At 26.6% G+C, this 18,228-nt stretch overlaps 1 protein-coding gene across 1 annotated transcript; it reads right to left on the reverse strand.

The window, feature by feature from the left end:
* Positions 1 to 9,757: 9,757 nt before the first annotated feature.
* On the reverse strand, positions 9,758 to 11,053 carry LOC136085630 (uncharacterized). Its single transcript, XM_065806954.1, has one exon. The coding sequence runs from the start codon at positions 11,051 to 11,053 to the stop codon at positions 9,758 to 9,760; it is 1,296 nt and encodes a 431-aa protein (XP_065663026.1).
* Between the last annotated feature and the right edge of the window lie 7,175 nt (positions 11,054 to 18,228).

Here is an 18,228-nt window from a genome sequence, read left to right on the forward strand (position 1 = left end):
GGTAAATTACAATTACTTTTACATGAACTGCCTACCAAGTAAAGGAAAGAATCCAGAAATGGAGGGCTAACCTTCGACTGAGTTAGTATTACATTTACATGAACTGTCTATTAATTAAAGGAAAGAATCCAGAAATGGAGGGCTAATCTTAGGCAACATAAAAGCTGACATAACATTGAGTACAAAGCCCTACGACTTACCTTCTCGTTGTTGCACTTCATTAAGTAAGTTAGGCAATTTTGTGTAATTTATGAACAGAATAGCCAAGACAAATTTTGTACAAAATTTTTTGATGACAATATATATATTAAAGTTGCCCGCTATCCTCTAATTTTTTTTTTTTTTTTATGGTAGGTTACACTTATTTTAAAAGTAGCCTACTCTGAAATTTGAAATGCATATCGAAAATGAAAACTTTTTTTCAGTAAATTTACCGATTTGATGTATTGATGATGATTGATACTGAATGAATTTTAAAAATTAAATTTCTGAGTTTAAATAATTTGCATCATAGAGTCAAATTTGGGTACGTAAATACGGTAATTTTTTTGAAGACAAAACGATTTAAGTCACCTTTTAAGACATCTTTTGCAAATAGAAATAGAAGATATTCTGTTAGCTATATTTGTTAATTTAGGTACACAATCAAATGAAACAGTTCAACAAGTTTTTCATTTATTGTTTTCAAAAAAAATACAAAAAAAAAACCCTATTAAAAAAAAGAAAAACTTTTATATTATCATAGGCCGGGTGAATAAAAAAAGCAATTACTTTTACTCAGCGTTTTTGGAGTCATTGTTTGGAGTAATTGTTACGTAAATAAAAATTTGATGAAAATTGCTCAGATTTTTATTCGCGTAAAGTTAAGCAGTTTGCTTAGTAATTGCTCAGCATTTCGTGAATAAAATTTTGAGCAAAGTTGCTAAAGTTTTTATTTACGTAAAGCTGACCGATTACTGAGTAAAAGCGTTTTTTTTTATTCACCCGGCCTCATAAGTGATACTACTAAAATTATTAACAAATTGTTGACTAAAATTTTTCTTATTAGTGTTAAGATAAATTTTAGATTTACTTTATTTTGTATGTATTTCGATGTTTTCAGCCTGTTTTTTGGGTCCACGTTTTTTACTTCATAATTTATTAAAGAAAGTTCAAATAAAAGTTAATTTAAATTAATATTTCTCCTCAAAGTATTACTACGCTTAACGATTATAAATTAAAACATTTAAAAATTTAAGCTATTCTAACAAAGTTTAAAATATATTCTACTGCTAATTGACCATTTAATGGTAAGTGTGCATTAACCCTGAAAAAAATTATATTTGTGATTGTTTGTTAACTCAACTTTTTACGCAAGAAAAAATAACTATAAATTAGTTGTTTTTTCAAGGCCAAAAATTTAACGAGAAACTTTAAGAAAATATTTTATAAAAAGTCTATGAGTTGAAAATATTAAAACACGTATATTTTTGGAATTAAATAAGCTACAGAAATGGTTAAAACCATTTTGAAAATGAAATATATTACAGAATCCAATGCATTTAAAATAAAAATTATTTACTTTCGCTATAAAAGTTGCATAAACTCTCTATTTAATAATAATATATAACAGATTTGTTATTTGCAAACGTGTTTATAAAATTAAACAAGTAATATATAGGAGAAAGTTGGGTACCCCGGAGTAGTATATAATGCGGGTTCTGGCACATTTTGATTTCGACCATTTTAGTATCCACATTTTTTTCATATTATTTCAGGTTCATTTCAAACTGTATTTTATAAATTTTTGATAAAATTCAATTTTTTTTCTTATCGATTTGATCGTTTTTTTATTTCTGGGTCAATTCAATCTAAAAAAATTTGATCGCGATCAAATTTTTTATAAAATTTGTCTATTTTTAAAAAATATTATTCTATATTATAATTTTCTCAATTTTTTATTATCTATCCAAGAGTTAAACGATTCAGGACTTTACATATTTTCTTCATCTGACTCATTTCCTAAATCTAAATCTGTCATAATACTTGTAAAATTAGAAATCTTTTTAATAATAGCTACTTTTGTTAATTTAATTTGTATGGATTCAATCATTGAACCGATAAAAATACCATCAATTTTTAAGCATCCAACGACATTACATCTTTGATTTATATAATCATGACCTGAAGTTTCTACAAAGGGATTTATTATTTTTACGATAAAATAGTGAAGTTATTCTTAAATCTTTTTTCTTTATTGTAAATAACTTTCCATATATTACTGGAGGTGCATTAGGTTTATCTGTATTATATCTTAAAATTTTTAAATTTGAAATATTAACTTGGGATTTTCGACCACCTTTTCTTATTTCATCTTTATACTTTTCAATTTGTTCTCTACAAAATTCTTCAATAGCTTCAATCATTTCAATAAGTTTTTGTTGTTTTTCAGTTATACCTTCTTTTTCATCAAAACATACTAAAGAAAGTGAATAGCCATTAAGTTCATTCGTTTTCATATCTTTATTTTCGCAAACGCCATATGAAAATAAAGGTAATGTTTTTATTAAAACGGGTCCCTCATTTCCATTAGCATATCTATATGCAAGATGTAATTTTTGATATGGAACAGGTTTGTCAGCTTTAAATACTTTTTTTACAAATAAGTTTTCAATGTTAAATTTTTCAGGAGTTATAAATATTTCATTAGCATTTTTCATTTCCATTTTATATACGCAAGAAAATTATTTATACCATTTTTCAAAAAAAAAATATTTTTTTGTTTAAGATAACTTAACTGTAATAGTAAGCTACACCAATGACATGAAAACGTCCAGATTGATCAACTTGTGCATTACCGGAGTTTAATGTAACTACTAATCTTCTTCCAGCTCCAACAGCAGGCATTGAATCTTTAAAATGTCTATAAAATGAGATAGTAGTTGTAGATACAATTGAAGGTGTTGGAGCACCATTACTGTCTATTTGAGCTAATAGTCCAGATTCTTCATTATTAAATGAATAAAGATTAGCACTATTCCATGAGGTGAGATAAAAATCTTCTAATCCAGATGACATGAATATACATGTACTATTACTAGACTCATTATTTTCATCTACATATCCACTAGATATTGAATAATTACCATAGTTGTATGGAGTCCAAGGGGTTATAGCATTGTTAGCATGTTTAGGAGGAAGGTCACCATCATACATTCGTACTCTTGATTCCCACCAACTTCCAGATAGGCCAATAATATGCATTCTAATATATTTTAAATAAACCCCATTACCCTTTCCTGCAGTATCTAACAATATATATTCAGTACCATAAGATGTATTCATATATCTAAATACAACAGATCGTAAAGTAAGATCTGAGATGTAAGGTGGTAATGCTGGATTTCTAGAAACAAAAGGTTGTATCCAATACTCAACATTAACTCCAGTAGCGTTATAAAGTTATAAATTTTTAAAGTGTGTTTAAATGGCATATCAAATGTAAAATATCCTCCAAATTGAGTAAGATTATGCATATTACATCCTTGCAAAGAGTTAGCATAAAATGAACCACCAAGTGGAGAACACAAAAAATCACCGGCTAGACCAATAGTATCCATTCCAGTATTATCTGTATTATGAACTAAATTTCCTATGCGAAGTTCACCATCTGCATATATTTTAAGAAATACGATACCTGCAACACTTGGTCCAGTAGTAACTGTTTTATATAATGCTAGCCATAGTTTTCTTAGGATACCACTATTATTGTTATTAAATGATATAGTAAATACATCTGTTCCCTTATCACCTGTACTTGGTGGAAGAGTTTGTTTTTTCGATCCAATACATGTTAAACTTGAATTTGGTACTATTTTTAAAATGTGAGAAGAAGGTACTATACGATCGACGTAATCTTTTGAAGTAACATCATTTAGTAGTCTAGGAGTTGGTAGATTTTCTATTGTGTTACCATTCATATCAATTTTAGCAGTCATATTATTCAATCCGTCTCTTCTAAGAAATGGGCTATTAGCTTGAGTCCTTGTTAATCCATCAACTACTGTTTGTGAATTTGAATTTGAATTTGTTGTTCTTCCGAATATATCAACAGGCATTTTATATATAAGTTTTTTTTAATTTAATTTATTAATAATATCTTGAAAATCAACTCCTTCATCTAGTTTTTTTAAAACGTAAAGACACAAGTGTCCACAAAATGAAGTGTCTCCAAATTGAACTCTTTCACTATTATAATAGCCTTGATTTTTAAAATAATCAAAAAGTTCAGCAGGTGGAGGTTGTGCATATGAGTCGAAGACATACTTTTTGTCATCGACTTTATACCAACAGATCCAATAAAATCCATCTGTACTTGAATCTCCTGTATTTACTATTCCACATTCTTTTTTATTCATTTTCTTTGGTAGTTGATCTCTTACAAATACGCCTCTAAAATTTTTATTTTTAGTTTTTTTGCTGCTTTTTCTAATTGAAAGTTTGTAAGTGGTACATTAGGTAAAATTATTCCTTCAACATTTATAAATTTGTTCATTTTATATATGAAAAAGGATTTTTTTTCATATATAGATTTCAACTAAGTTATAGTATCCTTTATGCGGATCATATTTATCAATTTTTTGGCTGTAGATGATATTAAATTCGACATTGTCAATACATTTTGCATGGTAAAATTTGTAATATTTTTTTATTGCGTTTATGAGATCATTTGTTCTATTTTTAAGTGTCATTTTATCAGCATATTTTGTTAAAACTGTTATTTTACCCTTTTTTCTATTCAATAAAGTTTTTAATTTATATTTTATTTTCATCTGCATTTCCATTTTATATAAAGAAAAAAAATTTTCTAAGTTATAAATTTTTTTGTAATTTATAACTTACTTAATTTTATTATATTTATGACATTATTACAATAATTTTCAATTGAATTAAATTCGTTAATGTTTTCGATGCATAAGACGTCAATAGCTAAATCGTCTTCAACATAGTCATTCTCGTATAAATTTTTTGCTTCTTCTATTGCTTCTTCTAATAAATCTATATCAGAATTATTAATAGCTATTACAATTTTATTATTCTTACATATAGATTTGATTTTTAGTTCACGTGAAGTTTTCATTTTATGTAGAAATAAAATTATTTATTCCAAATTTCTCTAACTTTACATTCAATCTCATTTTCTGGTTCTTTTAAAGAATATTCTCTTCCATATAAACTAATAAGTGAATTTAAATAGTCAGGTAAAATGAAAAATTCTTTCAATTCAGGTAAATGTAAATTTATATGACTCTTGATTTGTTTTAATATTTTGTAAGAAAAGTCTAATATATCAACATTTTTTAAACAATAATTTTTTTCAAATTCTATTTTACCATAATTTATTCGTAATTCTAAAATTTGAGTTGCTTTATTATAACTATAATAGAGACACGAATTATTATTTATTTCTTCATATTCGGATATATCGCCATGTACATTATAGTATTTATTATCATAATATTCATTGTATTTTTTGTTATCCATATCCATTTTATATTTAAAGAAAAAAAATTATTTTACTTTCAATTTTTTTTAATTTTATTTCTTTATGTAGAAATAAGATTATTTATTTTTAACGTTCTTTTAAATTTATATAAAAAGTTTTTTAAAATAATTTGTTGCCTTTTGCCTAACTGTTAGATACGATTTTTGGCTTATTAATGAGATTATAGTGTCCATATGCTAATGTATGAATTCCATCTTCTAATATGACTCTTTTATCATCTTCTGCACTTAATGCTACTTTATTAATCTCTTCTGTAAAAACTTCATGTGCATGTGATCTTATAATATTCATTTTCCTAATATGCTCTTTTCTATTAAGTAAACAATCTTTATAATCGTTGTGTGTTATGTAGTTCTTAACAACATTCTTTTTTACTCCTTTACATTTTTTGTTTTCTTTTCCGTTCATCTAGTATGAATACAACTTGGATCTTAATCCTACAAATTCTTCAATTTGTTTTCCTCCTGCTTCATCTTTGAACATTCCAAGTACTTTCTTATTTAATCCAACTTTAAATCCATTATTAATTGCTGGATGATTTGGATCAAATTCACTAGTATCAAATTTACTTTCAATTTCGATTTTAATATCTTCATAAAAATCCTCTGTTTTTATTTCATATGCTAATGAATCTGTATCTGTGAATAAGAGTTTGGCTTTATTAGAATATTTTTTCTTTATGTAATCGTAATGAAATTCATACATTAGAGTTTTGCTCAAATCTAATATACACATACCTAAGTAAATCGGTTTGTTATACTTTAATTTGGTTCTTTTCATGTGAGTCGCTTTTAAATTTTCATCAAATATCGTCCTACTTTCATAGTTTGGTCTTGATGCTAATTTAACACTCTGTCTTTTCCTAAATCTTTTTCACAAATATGACACTTTATTGCTGCTTTAAACTTCTTCTTATTTTTACTTGTAAATATCATAGGCTTTTTAAAATCTACTTTATTACAAATTTCTAAGATATCTTCTTTTAACCTATCAACAAATATTTGTGCAATATCTTCATCTTCACTATATGCAGTATATGAAACTGGACTGCTTTTGTAAATACTTTCATCAAAACATTTAATATAGTAACAGAATGAACTTGGTATATGTTTTTGATACTGCTTCGTATAGGATACATCTGGATTGGGAGTACAAGTATTGATAGGTTTAATAAAACTTTCAAAGTCTGCATATATTACAAAGGGTACTCTCATTGATTTAAAATAATGTTTAAAATACATTGTTGAACCTTGTTTTGGAAGTTCAATACGAACTGAATCATGTGTATCACAATACAATTTATGCTTAGATAATGATTCTTCTAAACTAAATCCTAATAAACAATTTCTACAATAGTGAGTTGCACAATTTCTTTTTGATGTTTGTGATGAAAGTAATCTACTTAAATTATTTATTAAACAATAATGATTCGTTTCACCATCAGATATTAACAACACATCTATTAAATGTTGTCCATTATTCTTTGAAATACGTAAAGGATAAACTGAACTCTCATATCCATATACATTCACACTTATATCTTGATTATTTTTCTCAAATTGTGTCATTTGTTTTAATGAAACTGGAAATTCTATTTTATCCCAATTTATTTTTTCAGCTTGAGTTATAAGATCTTTATCTATTCTTTGAGGATTATTATCTGTTGGATTTAATGCTCTTGCAATACACCACTTAAAGCATTGATTATCATCATTTTGCATATTAATGATTGCTTTTTTAGATACTAATTTTTTATCAAGTGGAATATAAGATTTTGCTTTAAGTGGATTATACTCTATAATATTTATATCCATTTTTTTAATAAAAACAAATATCCAGTTTGATCCTAACTGTTGAAACATTGAAAAAGTTTCTAAAATTTTAGACTTTGATATTTCATAAATTTCATCTAAATTTGTAGATTCTAATATAACAGTACTATTCGTTGCAAATCTAGGAGTTGCAGTTATAACATCTCCTGTTAAAATACTAGTTTTTTCCATTTTACAAATGACAACTATATTCACTTTAGATCCTCTATTTTCATTTAGTACTTTAATTGCACTATTTTTAGCAACATTCATAAAAGTTTCAAGATCATATCCTTTTATACCTTGAGCTGAATATTGTTTTGTCACATTCTTAACAGCTGATTGTGTCAATTTAAATTCCACTTTGATTGGCTTCAAAGGATTTTTGTATATTGTAGAGTAAACTAGAGATTTTATTGAGTCTATTTTTCTTTTAAGCTCAGATCCTATATCTTCTACTTTTTTCTTAATTGGATCTGGTACATAGGGTTTAATCCATTCTTCAACATCTATAATTCTGTTGACAACATACGATGATGCATTTTTTACAGCTGTAGTCAACTTTGAAAATAATCCAGGTTGTAAAACAGGGGATGAACTTGATGGAATTTGTTCGTTTAATATATGATTTACATGTCTTTGTACAGGAGATGGAGCTAATATATTAGAATTATCAAATGTTATTAGATCCGAAGTGGTATGATGAACAGAAGGAACTTGTGATAATGCATTAACAAGTTCACCTTTTCGCATATTATAATAATGTTTAATTCCTCGCTCTTTAGCGATTTGTTTTAATTCTTTTACCGTTTTGTTTTCCATTTTTATATCCATAAGATTTTTATTTTTTATATTTTTTTAATTTCTTTATATCATTTTTTCAAAATTTTTTTTTCTTATCAAAAATTTTATATGATAAGATCATATGAAATTTAATATTTTTTTGGTCTTTTTATAGCGGTTTTGTAAGATTCACATTTTTCAAAAGGATCTGAAGTAGTTTGCACAAATCCATTTTTTTTCCAATACAACTGACATGAAGTTGGTTTAAACATTTTATAAAATTCCATACCTTTATCTCCCATTTTTATATATCAATCTTTTTTTAAGCGATTTTAGCACATCAAAAATCTAAAGATTTTTTAGAATTTGATATTTCAATCGCATTAAAAGATAAATTTTAAATTGAAATTCAATTTAAAATTAAACATTTTTCTCGCTTTTATCTGGTTCTTTAAGGAATAATTTGAGAGATTTTTCATAATCATATGAAGATATTTGGATTTCCAGATAAATAGTACCAATTTACTTTATCTAAATTCTCTTTTAATAGTTCAATAGCTTTTGGATTTTCAGATAACATATACCAACTGACTTTATCTAAATTATTTTTTAATAATTTAATTGCATTTGAATTTGTAGATAACCAAGTCCAATTTACTTTATCTAAATTCTCTTTTAATAGTTCAATGGCATTTGGATTTAAAGATAACCTATACCAACTGACATTATCTAAATAATTTTTTAATATCTCAATTGCATTTGGATTTAAAGATAAATTTGACCATTTTACTTTTAATTTTACTTATGTAAATTCTCTTTTAATAGTTCAATGGCATTTGGATTTAAAGATAACCTATACCAACTGACATTATCTAAATAATTTTTTAATATCTCAATTGCATTTGGATTTGAAGATAAATTTGGCCAATTTACTCTATCTAAATTCTCTTTTAATAAATTAATCGCATTTGGATTTGTAGATAACATATTCCAATCTACTTTATCTAAATTCTCTTTTAATAGTTCAATCGCATTTTTATTTTCAAATAAATCATCATATCCCATTTTTATATATAAAGATTTTTTTTTAATTTTTAATTTTTTTTAATTTTTTAGAATTGAGTACTTCAATCTTATGTCCATCTTCAATCTTACCATCACGTAATTCAAAATAACCAAATCCGTGTCCAGTTTCTTTCATAGCCCTATATAATGATTTATATATTATTTCTTCTCCTGTTTCTATGTTTGTGAGTTTAATAGTGACTGGTTCTTTCCTAATTGTTCTTAATCTTTCATATTTTGGATCAATTTCTTTTTTTTCTTTTTCTTCTTTTTACTTTATTTAATTTAGGTCTTCCTACTGGTTTTCTCTCACGAACTTCTTTTACTTTATTTAATCTAGGTCTTCCAATAGGTCTTTTCACATCAGTTAATTCTGTTGCTTTTGACATGATCGCATCCTTATCAATCAAACCATTATCTATAGCAAGCATTAATAATGTGACATAATTTTTAGATGTTTGTGAAATGTTATTTTCTTTTAATAAATTTTGCAATGCTGTCCTTGTATAATACATTTTATTATATAAAGAAAAAAAAATACTTATATCAATTTTTAATTAATAATAAGGTCTAATTTACTTCCATCTGATTTAAAATTCACTAATTTATCTGATATTACTACAGCATATCCTAACGTATATTGAGGAACTGCTGTATTAAAGTTCATTTTAATTTGTATATCTATTACTGATAATTTATATCTTTCTGGTTGATTACTTACATCAATAACAAATATAGGGAACAAATCTTTATAATCAAGAGGTTGTATGTTACTATTAGTAATCAATTCGTTCATTCCATAATATTTTTCACTAAATACAGCTGCATCTCTATAAGCTCTTGAGAATTGTTGATTTGGAAATGATAAGCTATAATCAGTTACTGGATATTTATCAGAACTTAGCATAACGTAAATACTTTTCAAGTCACAATGATCGAATATGGCTGGATTAGTTGTTTGATCTCCATTTTTATTTGTTTGAAATCCAACAATAATATATCTTGGTCTTTCACTAAATGTTTTTACACTAAGTTTCCAAGTAGTGGATAGAGTTTGTGGAATTTCTAAACTATCGCATTGTCTAGTTCTAAAAGCAACTGGAAGTGTTGCTTTAGATGCTATAATACTTAAAAGTTCATTTTGTTGTGCTAGAGCTGGTTGTACATGCGGCATAAACAATGTCACTCTTTGGAGGTCTACTTTTCCAGCAGCTACAGTAGCTCCTCTAAAAATAGCATCATCATCAGATTTTCTAGTAAGAACTATTGTATGTTTAAATCCATAAATAACTTTATCATAATCATCACAGAATCCGAAGATATGCTTTAAAGGTACGCAAAATGAAAATGTACCTTTTGCAGTTGGTTTTTGAATCAAGTATCCTTGTCTTGCTGCAAATCCTGTGTTTTCTGCAATGACTGCTGTTGTTGCTGAATCTTTATACCATAATTGGTTCAACCCTTGAGCTAATTGATAATCGTTCGGGTATTTAAGCATCCCTAACATTGTAGTTGCTTGTCCAGGATTAAAAACTACTTCAATATCTTGATTAGATAATTGATAAGCTATTTGACTTAATAGATACATAATGCCGTTATTTGTAAGAGCTACTGCATCTGCATTAGCATAAGCTGTATTATCAGTTTTAAGAAGTCTTCCTTCAAACAACAGATAGGCATCAGAGGGTACCGAATATAAACCGGATTGTTCAATATTTATTATAATATTTCCAGTATTATTTAGATTAGGTCGAGATGCTGGATCATAATCTTGATAATAATATTTTTCAATTGATTCATCTACAATTGGTGTTTCTGTAATATTTAAAATTGATTGAGAAGTTGTCATTTTTTATATAATAGAAAAAAAAAATTTTTTATATACTCCGAAGGCCTCTCCCTTTTTTAACTATATCCTCTATTCTAATAGCATTCTTACGCGATAGCTTTACCCCATTTCCATTAATTATATTATTTAAATTTGTTACTGCTTCATCTCCTGACTTTGCTAATTTTGATAATATATCCTCACTTTTTTTGCTAAGATTTACTTTTGGAGCTACTTTATTAATTAATTTATTTCCTTTTTCAATTGTAGCATTTTTAGCAGCTTCTATTGCTGATATAGATAGCTCTTTTCCTGCTGATTTAGCAGCAGTTACTGCAGTTTTTCCTAAATCAGTAGCTGCTAACTTTTTAAGCATAGCTGATGATACTTTTGTTACATTTGATGCTGCTGCTCGTCTAAACATTTCTCTTAAAGTATCAAAAAATCCACTACCACCAATAACATGTTTTTTCACAAATCTTTTATTTTGAACAATGATCATTTTCAATTAGGGAAAAAAAAATTTTATATTGCAAGAGTATTTTGTATTGCTTCATACCTACCCTTACTTAATACACCTTGTCTTAATAATTCATCGCTAATTGCAACAGCTTTATTTCTTGATGAACTATTACCTGCTTCCCATGCAGCTATACGTAACTCAAGCATCTCAACTAGAGCATTAGGATCACTAGGAAGAATTACAGTTTGTATTCTTGTTCTTTTAACTCCAGTTCCATATTCAAGTTTTCTCTTTGATAATATAGGAGTTCTTATATCTTTCCAAATTGGAGATATTAATTCATTATATTTTTCACTTCTAGATGATCTTACTTTACCTTTATCAGTAATAAGAGCATCTGTATTTATTAATATTTCTCTATAATTTTTAAGATCTTCAGTACTATATACCTCTTTATCAGGTTTAAACTTTGTTACTAATTCCCAAAGGCCTGGTGTACCCTCATATTTCTTTCCATCAACAGTTATATCATCATTATTAATTGTAATTGGCTTTTTACCAATATATAGTTCATCTCCTTTTGAATGTATCCCAAATGTAGGATCTGTAGCCTTTTTACTTTTTGTATACAATCTAAGATAATTTGTTGCAATTTTTCCAAAATTTAAAATATTTGATCTTTCAGGAACTTCAGACCCTTTATCAATAGGAAGTAGGTCCGAAGGACCCATGCGAAGCATAGCAAGATCTTTTTCAGGATTTGAAAAAGTGAGTGCTAATTGATCTTTCAAATTAGATATACTATTATTTATTCCAGATTGACTATCAATTAAGGGTCTATATAACTTTGATAAATCCATCTGTAGGTTATAGTCACCCACCTTTTCAGCAATATTATCTTGTTGTACTTTTTTCTTAAGATAAATGAATTCTTTTACAAGTTGATCTCTTTTATCAGGATCTGTAAATTTAAACAACGACATTTTTATATATTTAAGAAAAATTTCAAAATCACTATAATTAATATCAATATCTTCTATTGAATTAATTATTAAATCAGACAATATTTTGCTTCTTGTACATTTTTTTTCTTTAAGATTACAATCTAAATTATATACATATCTATCAACTAATCTACATTTTTCTTTCTTTCTAATATTTTTCCATTCTTTATATGATTCTTTAATCTTATTTTCAACATTAAGATAATCTTTATGATATTTAAACTGAATAAGATAATATAGCTTATCTCTAGCTTCATCACTATACTGAGTAGGTATTTTAAAGCTGCCTTGATCAGTAATTAGCATCTTATTTCTTATAAAGCCTGCTTCTCCAAATGCTAATTTTTCTAAATACCTTTTTTTATTCAAATCGTTTTCACGCTTGCTATATTCTAAAAAGAAAGGGTAAAATTAAAACATATTTTTAATAACAAGAAAGAATTTACTTAAGTTATTTTATCTTATTAATATTTTCAGATTTATTAAATCTCATTTGTAATAGATTAATTGCCTCCTCTCTTCCTTGATTAATCAACGATATTTTAGTTTGTTCATCAATATCTTTTTTAATTTTTGATCTAATATCTTCAAGCATCACTTTAAATTTTTCAAATTCGCTAAGTATCAGCTCAAATTCTTTATCATCTATTTTCCCGTCTACTAAAGCTTTAGAAATATGATCCATTATTGTATTTAATTTTGAATTTGCAAGTATTTTAATACTTTCATGTTTTTGTGCCTTTAAACTTAATTTTTTATTTACTTGACCTCCTATCAATGAAAGAGCTCCAATTGCTAATGCTGCTCCTTCACATGCAATAGCTATTGGTGCTGCTACTATTGTAGCTAAAAAACCAATACCAACAGTTCCAAGTGCCATTGTACCTCCAATTAATGCAACATCAACTGCTGAAATTATTTTTATTGCTTTATTATACTTTTTACTTAATGTAGATCTTTTTTCTCTTTCCATTTCAATTTCTTTTTGAATTTCACTTATTTTATTCAAACGGTATACAGTAGCACTTACTTGAGTTTCTAATTCAGTATATTCGCTTGGTAAAGTCGGATATATATCTATATTAGATTTAGCTGAATACTCAATTTTTATAAAGGAAATAAAAAAAATTTATAATAAATTAATAAAGCATAAACTCTCCTTTATTAATTGTTACATCTCATAAATCTCCTTTATTAATTGTTACATCTTCAAATGAATTATTTTTAATGATAATAACTATATCATCTACAGACTCTGATATAACAGAATTTTGTAAACATAGCAATTTTAATTTAAGTTCATTTTTAAGTGAAACTAATGCAACACTATTTCCATTAATTTCAATACCTATTTTTAATGAAATACTTTTTTGAGACATAAAATCTAATTTAATATCCTGCTGTGCAAATATTTCACATTTTGTACCATTTATTAATACTGAAGGATGATCTAATTTTTCATTAAATTTAAAATGTGAATTAGATGCATAAGTATCAACCATGAGTATCTTATTTATAAATTTATGTATTGGATATCTCATGTTTTTACATATATAAAAATTTATTTTATATATGTTAATATTTTTCATGAGTCTAAAAGACCTACTCCGCATGAGTCCGAAGGACCTACTCCGCATGAGTCTGAAAGACCTACTCCGCATGAGTCCGAAGGACCTAAAAAATTAAATTTAAAAATGGAATATTAGCAAATGGTGAATTAGGACCTAATAATAGACCTTTACCAGTCTTTTCATATCCATTACCACTATTCAAGTATAAACCATCTCCTAAATTTCCTCCTTTATTCCATGGTGATAGATAGAAACCTTTTCCTAATTTAGTAAATTTAATTCCTTTATCATTCATCTTAGTATATAATGTTTTAGAAATACCATTTCCAGCAATTTTATTAATTAAATTGTTTCCAGTTGCAGCACCTACTCCTGTAAGTAGGCCTGTTGCGAGTGATGGTATAACTTTTGATGCTAAAAAGCTACCAGCTGATGTTAGAAAAGGTAAAAGTGCTCCAAGAAATCCTCCTTCTATTTTAGAATTGTGTATAAGTTGAGCTTTACTTAAATTAATAGCAACTTCAGTACCAATTTTATATGCACTTTTAATTTTATTCAATTGTCTTTTTGTTACAGCTAATACATGCTCACCATTTAGATCTTCATACGATAATTTGATACTAGCATTGAGTTCATTACTAACTGCTTTTTTAATTTTTTTCAATTGCCCTTCTGAAATATTCACTTTAATATTAGTGTAATTAGTCATTTTTATAACTCACGAAAAAAAAATTATAACTTACGAAAAAATTTACTATTAGTATTTGTAAATGTTCTTTCAAGGATAGAATCTTGTCTCTCCCTTATATGAAATCTAATATCTATTTTTTCTCCTCGTAAATTCAATAAATTTCCATCTTGATCCGTTATTTTAGTTACCATTTGAGAAATTTGCTTCATAATTACTTTTAAGTAAATTAAATTAGTTGGCTTTTCAACAATTTTATATTCAGGGCCTACATCTGGAAAAAATGAATATGCAATATTAGATGTTTGTCCGTCTAAATAAGTTGAACCTAATATATCAGACGTAATACGAATACTATTCACTTTTAATATATTTACAATATTTTCTGATTCACGATATCCAGATGAATATATTTGATAATCAAAACCTAAAAGCGTTCTAATTGAGTTTGGAACTGCAAAATCTACTTGATATCCAGTAGGAATACTCAAAGTTGATTTTAATGTATTGTTGTTAGCTCCAATTATAATAGCTGCAGCTCCTGATATAGTACTTCCATTTTTAATCATAGCTAATTGAATATATTCATTTATATCTCCAATCTCGTAAGCTCCTACAGGAATATTTATATCAAACCAAGTTGTTCCATTGTCTGAACTATATTTAAAATTGTTATTTGAATAATCAATATTCGGAAAACTGTAATACGTCTCTAAACTTACTAGAGCCATTTCATATTCTCTATCATCTTCAAGAGATATACTAGATGAGAATGTAGTTTTTATTAAACTTGTATTTCCACTTACATGTATACATGGCATTTTTATATATAAAAAAATTAATTATTAAAAAATTCATTCGTAAAATAAAAACTATCTAGCCCACTTCTATATTTTCCATTATCTATTTTAGAAGATAAATCTATAACAACAAATCCATGAGGTTCTGACCAAGCAGTTTTACATAACTTTTTAAACTCATCTTTTGACATATCACTTGAAACATGATCATTATATATGTGATTTAAATTTTTTGAATCTTGAGGAAATAAGCAAATAAAATTTGCATTTTCTCTTATAGTTTGTCTAGGTAATTTAAAATAATTTTGTGAAAGATAAAAACAATCTACATTACTATGTCTTCCTCTTGTATAATATGCCTCACACTTGTTTTGGTTTGAAAGCAAAATATCATCGAATATTATTAAATTGTTATTTTTTGAATCAAGATCTGCAGGATCTGGTGCATCATCTCCTTTTTCAAAAAAATGACACTCAATATCAGATTTATCTTTTATATTTTTTGAAACTTCTTCAATCATTAAATCTGGATCTTCTATTTTGTCTTGATATTTAAACAAATTAAGAATAACTTCTTTTGGTAATTTTTCTTCAAAACACTTTTTTATTATCTTATACTCATCTTGATATAACGACTTTCCATAAATTTGTAAATTATTATAATCTAACCATCCAGGTCTCAAAAGTAAATTTAATAACAAAGAAGTTTTTCCACAACCTGACTTTCCAACAAATAAGCCTCTTATACTTCTAGGGAGCAACTTGCTATTATTTCTCTTATTTTTATTTGCATTCCAGGATAAATCAATGATGCTCATTTTTTATTGGAAATATAAAAAAATATTTACATTATAAAAATGTATTGCTTCAAATGTAAAAGAAAAACAGATACACTAAACCTACAAAACGTTGTTAGTAAAAACAATAGAAATATGTTACGTGGAACTTGTGAAGTTTGTGGAACAAAAAAAACTCAATTTGTATCAGCTTCGAAAGGTGGAGATTTAGTGAATTCAATTAATTCAATAACTAAAAAAATAAAATTACCATGGGCAAAATTTCCTGGTGAAATGCATTTACCTGGAATGAACTTTGCCGGTCCTGGAACTAATTTAGATGAAAGACTCACTTCCACTGATGCATATAAAGAATGGAGTAAACCTAAAGATAGAGTTGATAATGCCGCTTATCATCATGATCTTGCTTATCAACATTTTACAGATACTACAAATAGAAATTTAGCTGATAAAATGATGATTGAAGAAATGGATGCTATAAAAAATCCAACAACACGTGAAAAAATTGAAAGAGGTATTATAAAACCTATTATAGCATCTAAAGCAAAATTTGGGTTAGGTTTTGAAAATACTCAAAAAAACTACAAGCGATCAGTAAAAAAGACAAGGAAAAAAAATTGAAATGGACTGACGAACTTGCAAACGAACTTCATAAACCTGTTATAAAAAATTTTAAAACAAGAAAAGTGATTGTCAATGGAATTGATAAAATATGGGCTGCTGATTTAGTTGACATGCAATCTTTCTCCAAATTCAATGACGGAATAAAATACTTTCTCATGGTTATAGATGTATTTTCAAAGTATGGGTGGATTGTTCCATTGAATAAGAAAACTCGACTTGATGTTGCTCATGCTTTAAATAAAATATTTGAGGATAGAAAGTGTGAAAAATTGTGGGTAGATAAAGGTAAAGAATTTTATAATAAGCATATTAAAGCGTTAGGGATAGATATATACTCAACTGAAAATGAAGAAAAAAGTTCTGTAGTTGAACGTTGGAATAGAACCATGAAAGAGAAAATGTTTAAATACTTTTCAGCTAATTCAACTAGAAGATATATCGATATTTTAGATGAAATGGTAAATAATTATAACAATACAAGACATTCATCCATTAAAATGACGCCAGTTGAAGCTAGTGATAAAAAGAATGAGAATATTGTTTGGTTAAACTTGAACGGAAATGTAAGATCAGGACCAATGCATCCTAGATTTTCAATAGGTGATAAAGTTAGGATAACTAAAAAGAAGAAAACATTTGAAAAAGGATATACACCAAGATGGACTGAAGAAGTTTTTACTATATCAAAAATTCAATACACAGATCCTCCAACTTATAAAATAAATGACTATAATGGTGAAGAAATACAAGGTACATTTTATGAACAAGAACTACAAAAAACAAATCAGGAAATATTTAGAATCAAAAAAGTAATTCGAAAACTCAAAAACAAATCATTTGTAAAGTGGTATGGATATCCTGAATCGTTTAACTCTTGGATAGATAATAAAAAATTGAGAAAATTATAATATAGAATAATATTTTTTATAAAATAGACAAATTTTATAAAAAATTGATCGCGATCAAATTTTTTTAGATTGAATTGACCCAGAAATAAAAAAACGATCAAATCGATAAGAAAAAAAATTGAATTTTATCAAAAATTTATAAAATACAGTTTGAAATGAACCTGAAATAATATGAAAAAAATGTGGATACTAAAATGGTCGAAATCAAAATGTGCCAGAACCCGCATTATATACTACTCCCCGGACACTTTAGGATAAAATAGATTGTCCATATGTACTAACAGAAAACAAAGTGTCGAAAGACTTTTTTAAAAGTATAAACATTTATTTATTGAATTAAA

The sequence above is a fragment of the Hydra vulgaris genome, chromosome 09 (genome assembly GCF_038396675.1).
Source record: "Hydra vulgaris chromosome 09, alternate assembly HydraT2T_AEP".
Lineage (NCBI taxonomy): Eukaryota > Metazoa > Cnidaria > Hydrozoa > Anthoathecata > Hydridae > Hydra > Hydra vulgaris.

Coding starts and splice junctions, on each gene's coding strand:
- LOC136085630 (XM_065806954.1), bottom strand. CDS start 11,053: ATGACAACTTCTCAATCAATTTTAAATATTACAGAAACACCAATTGTA.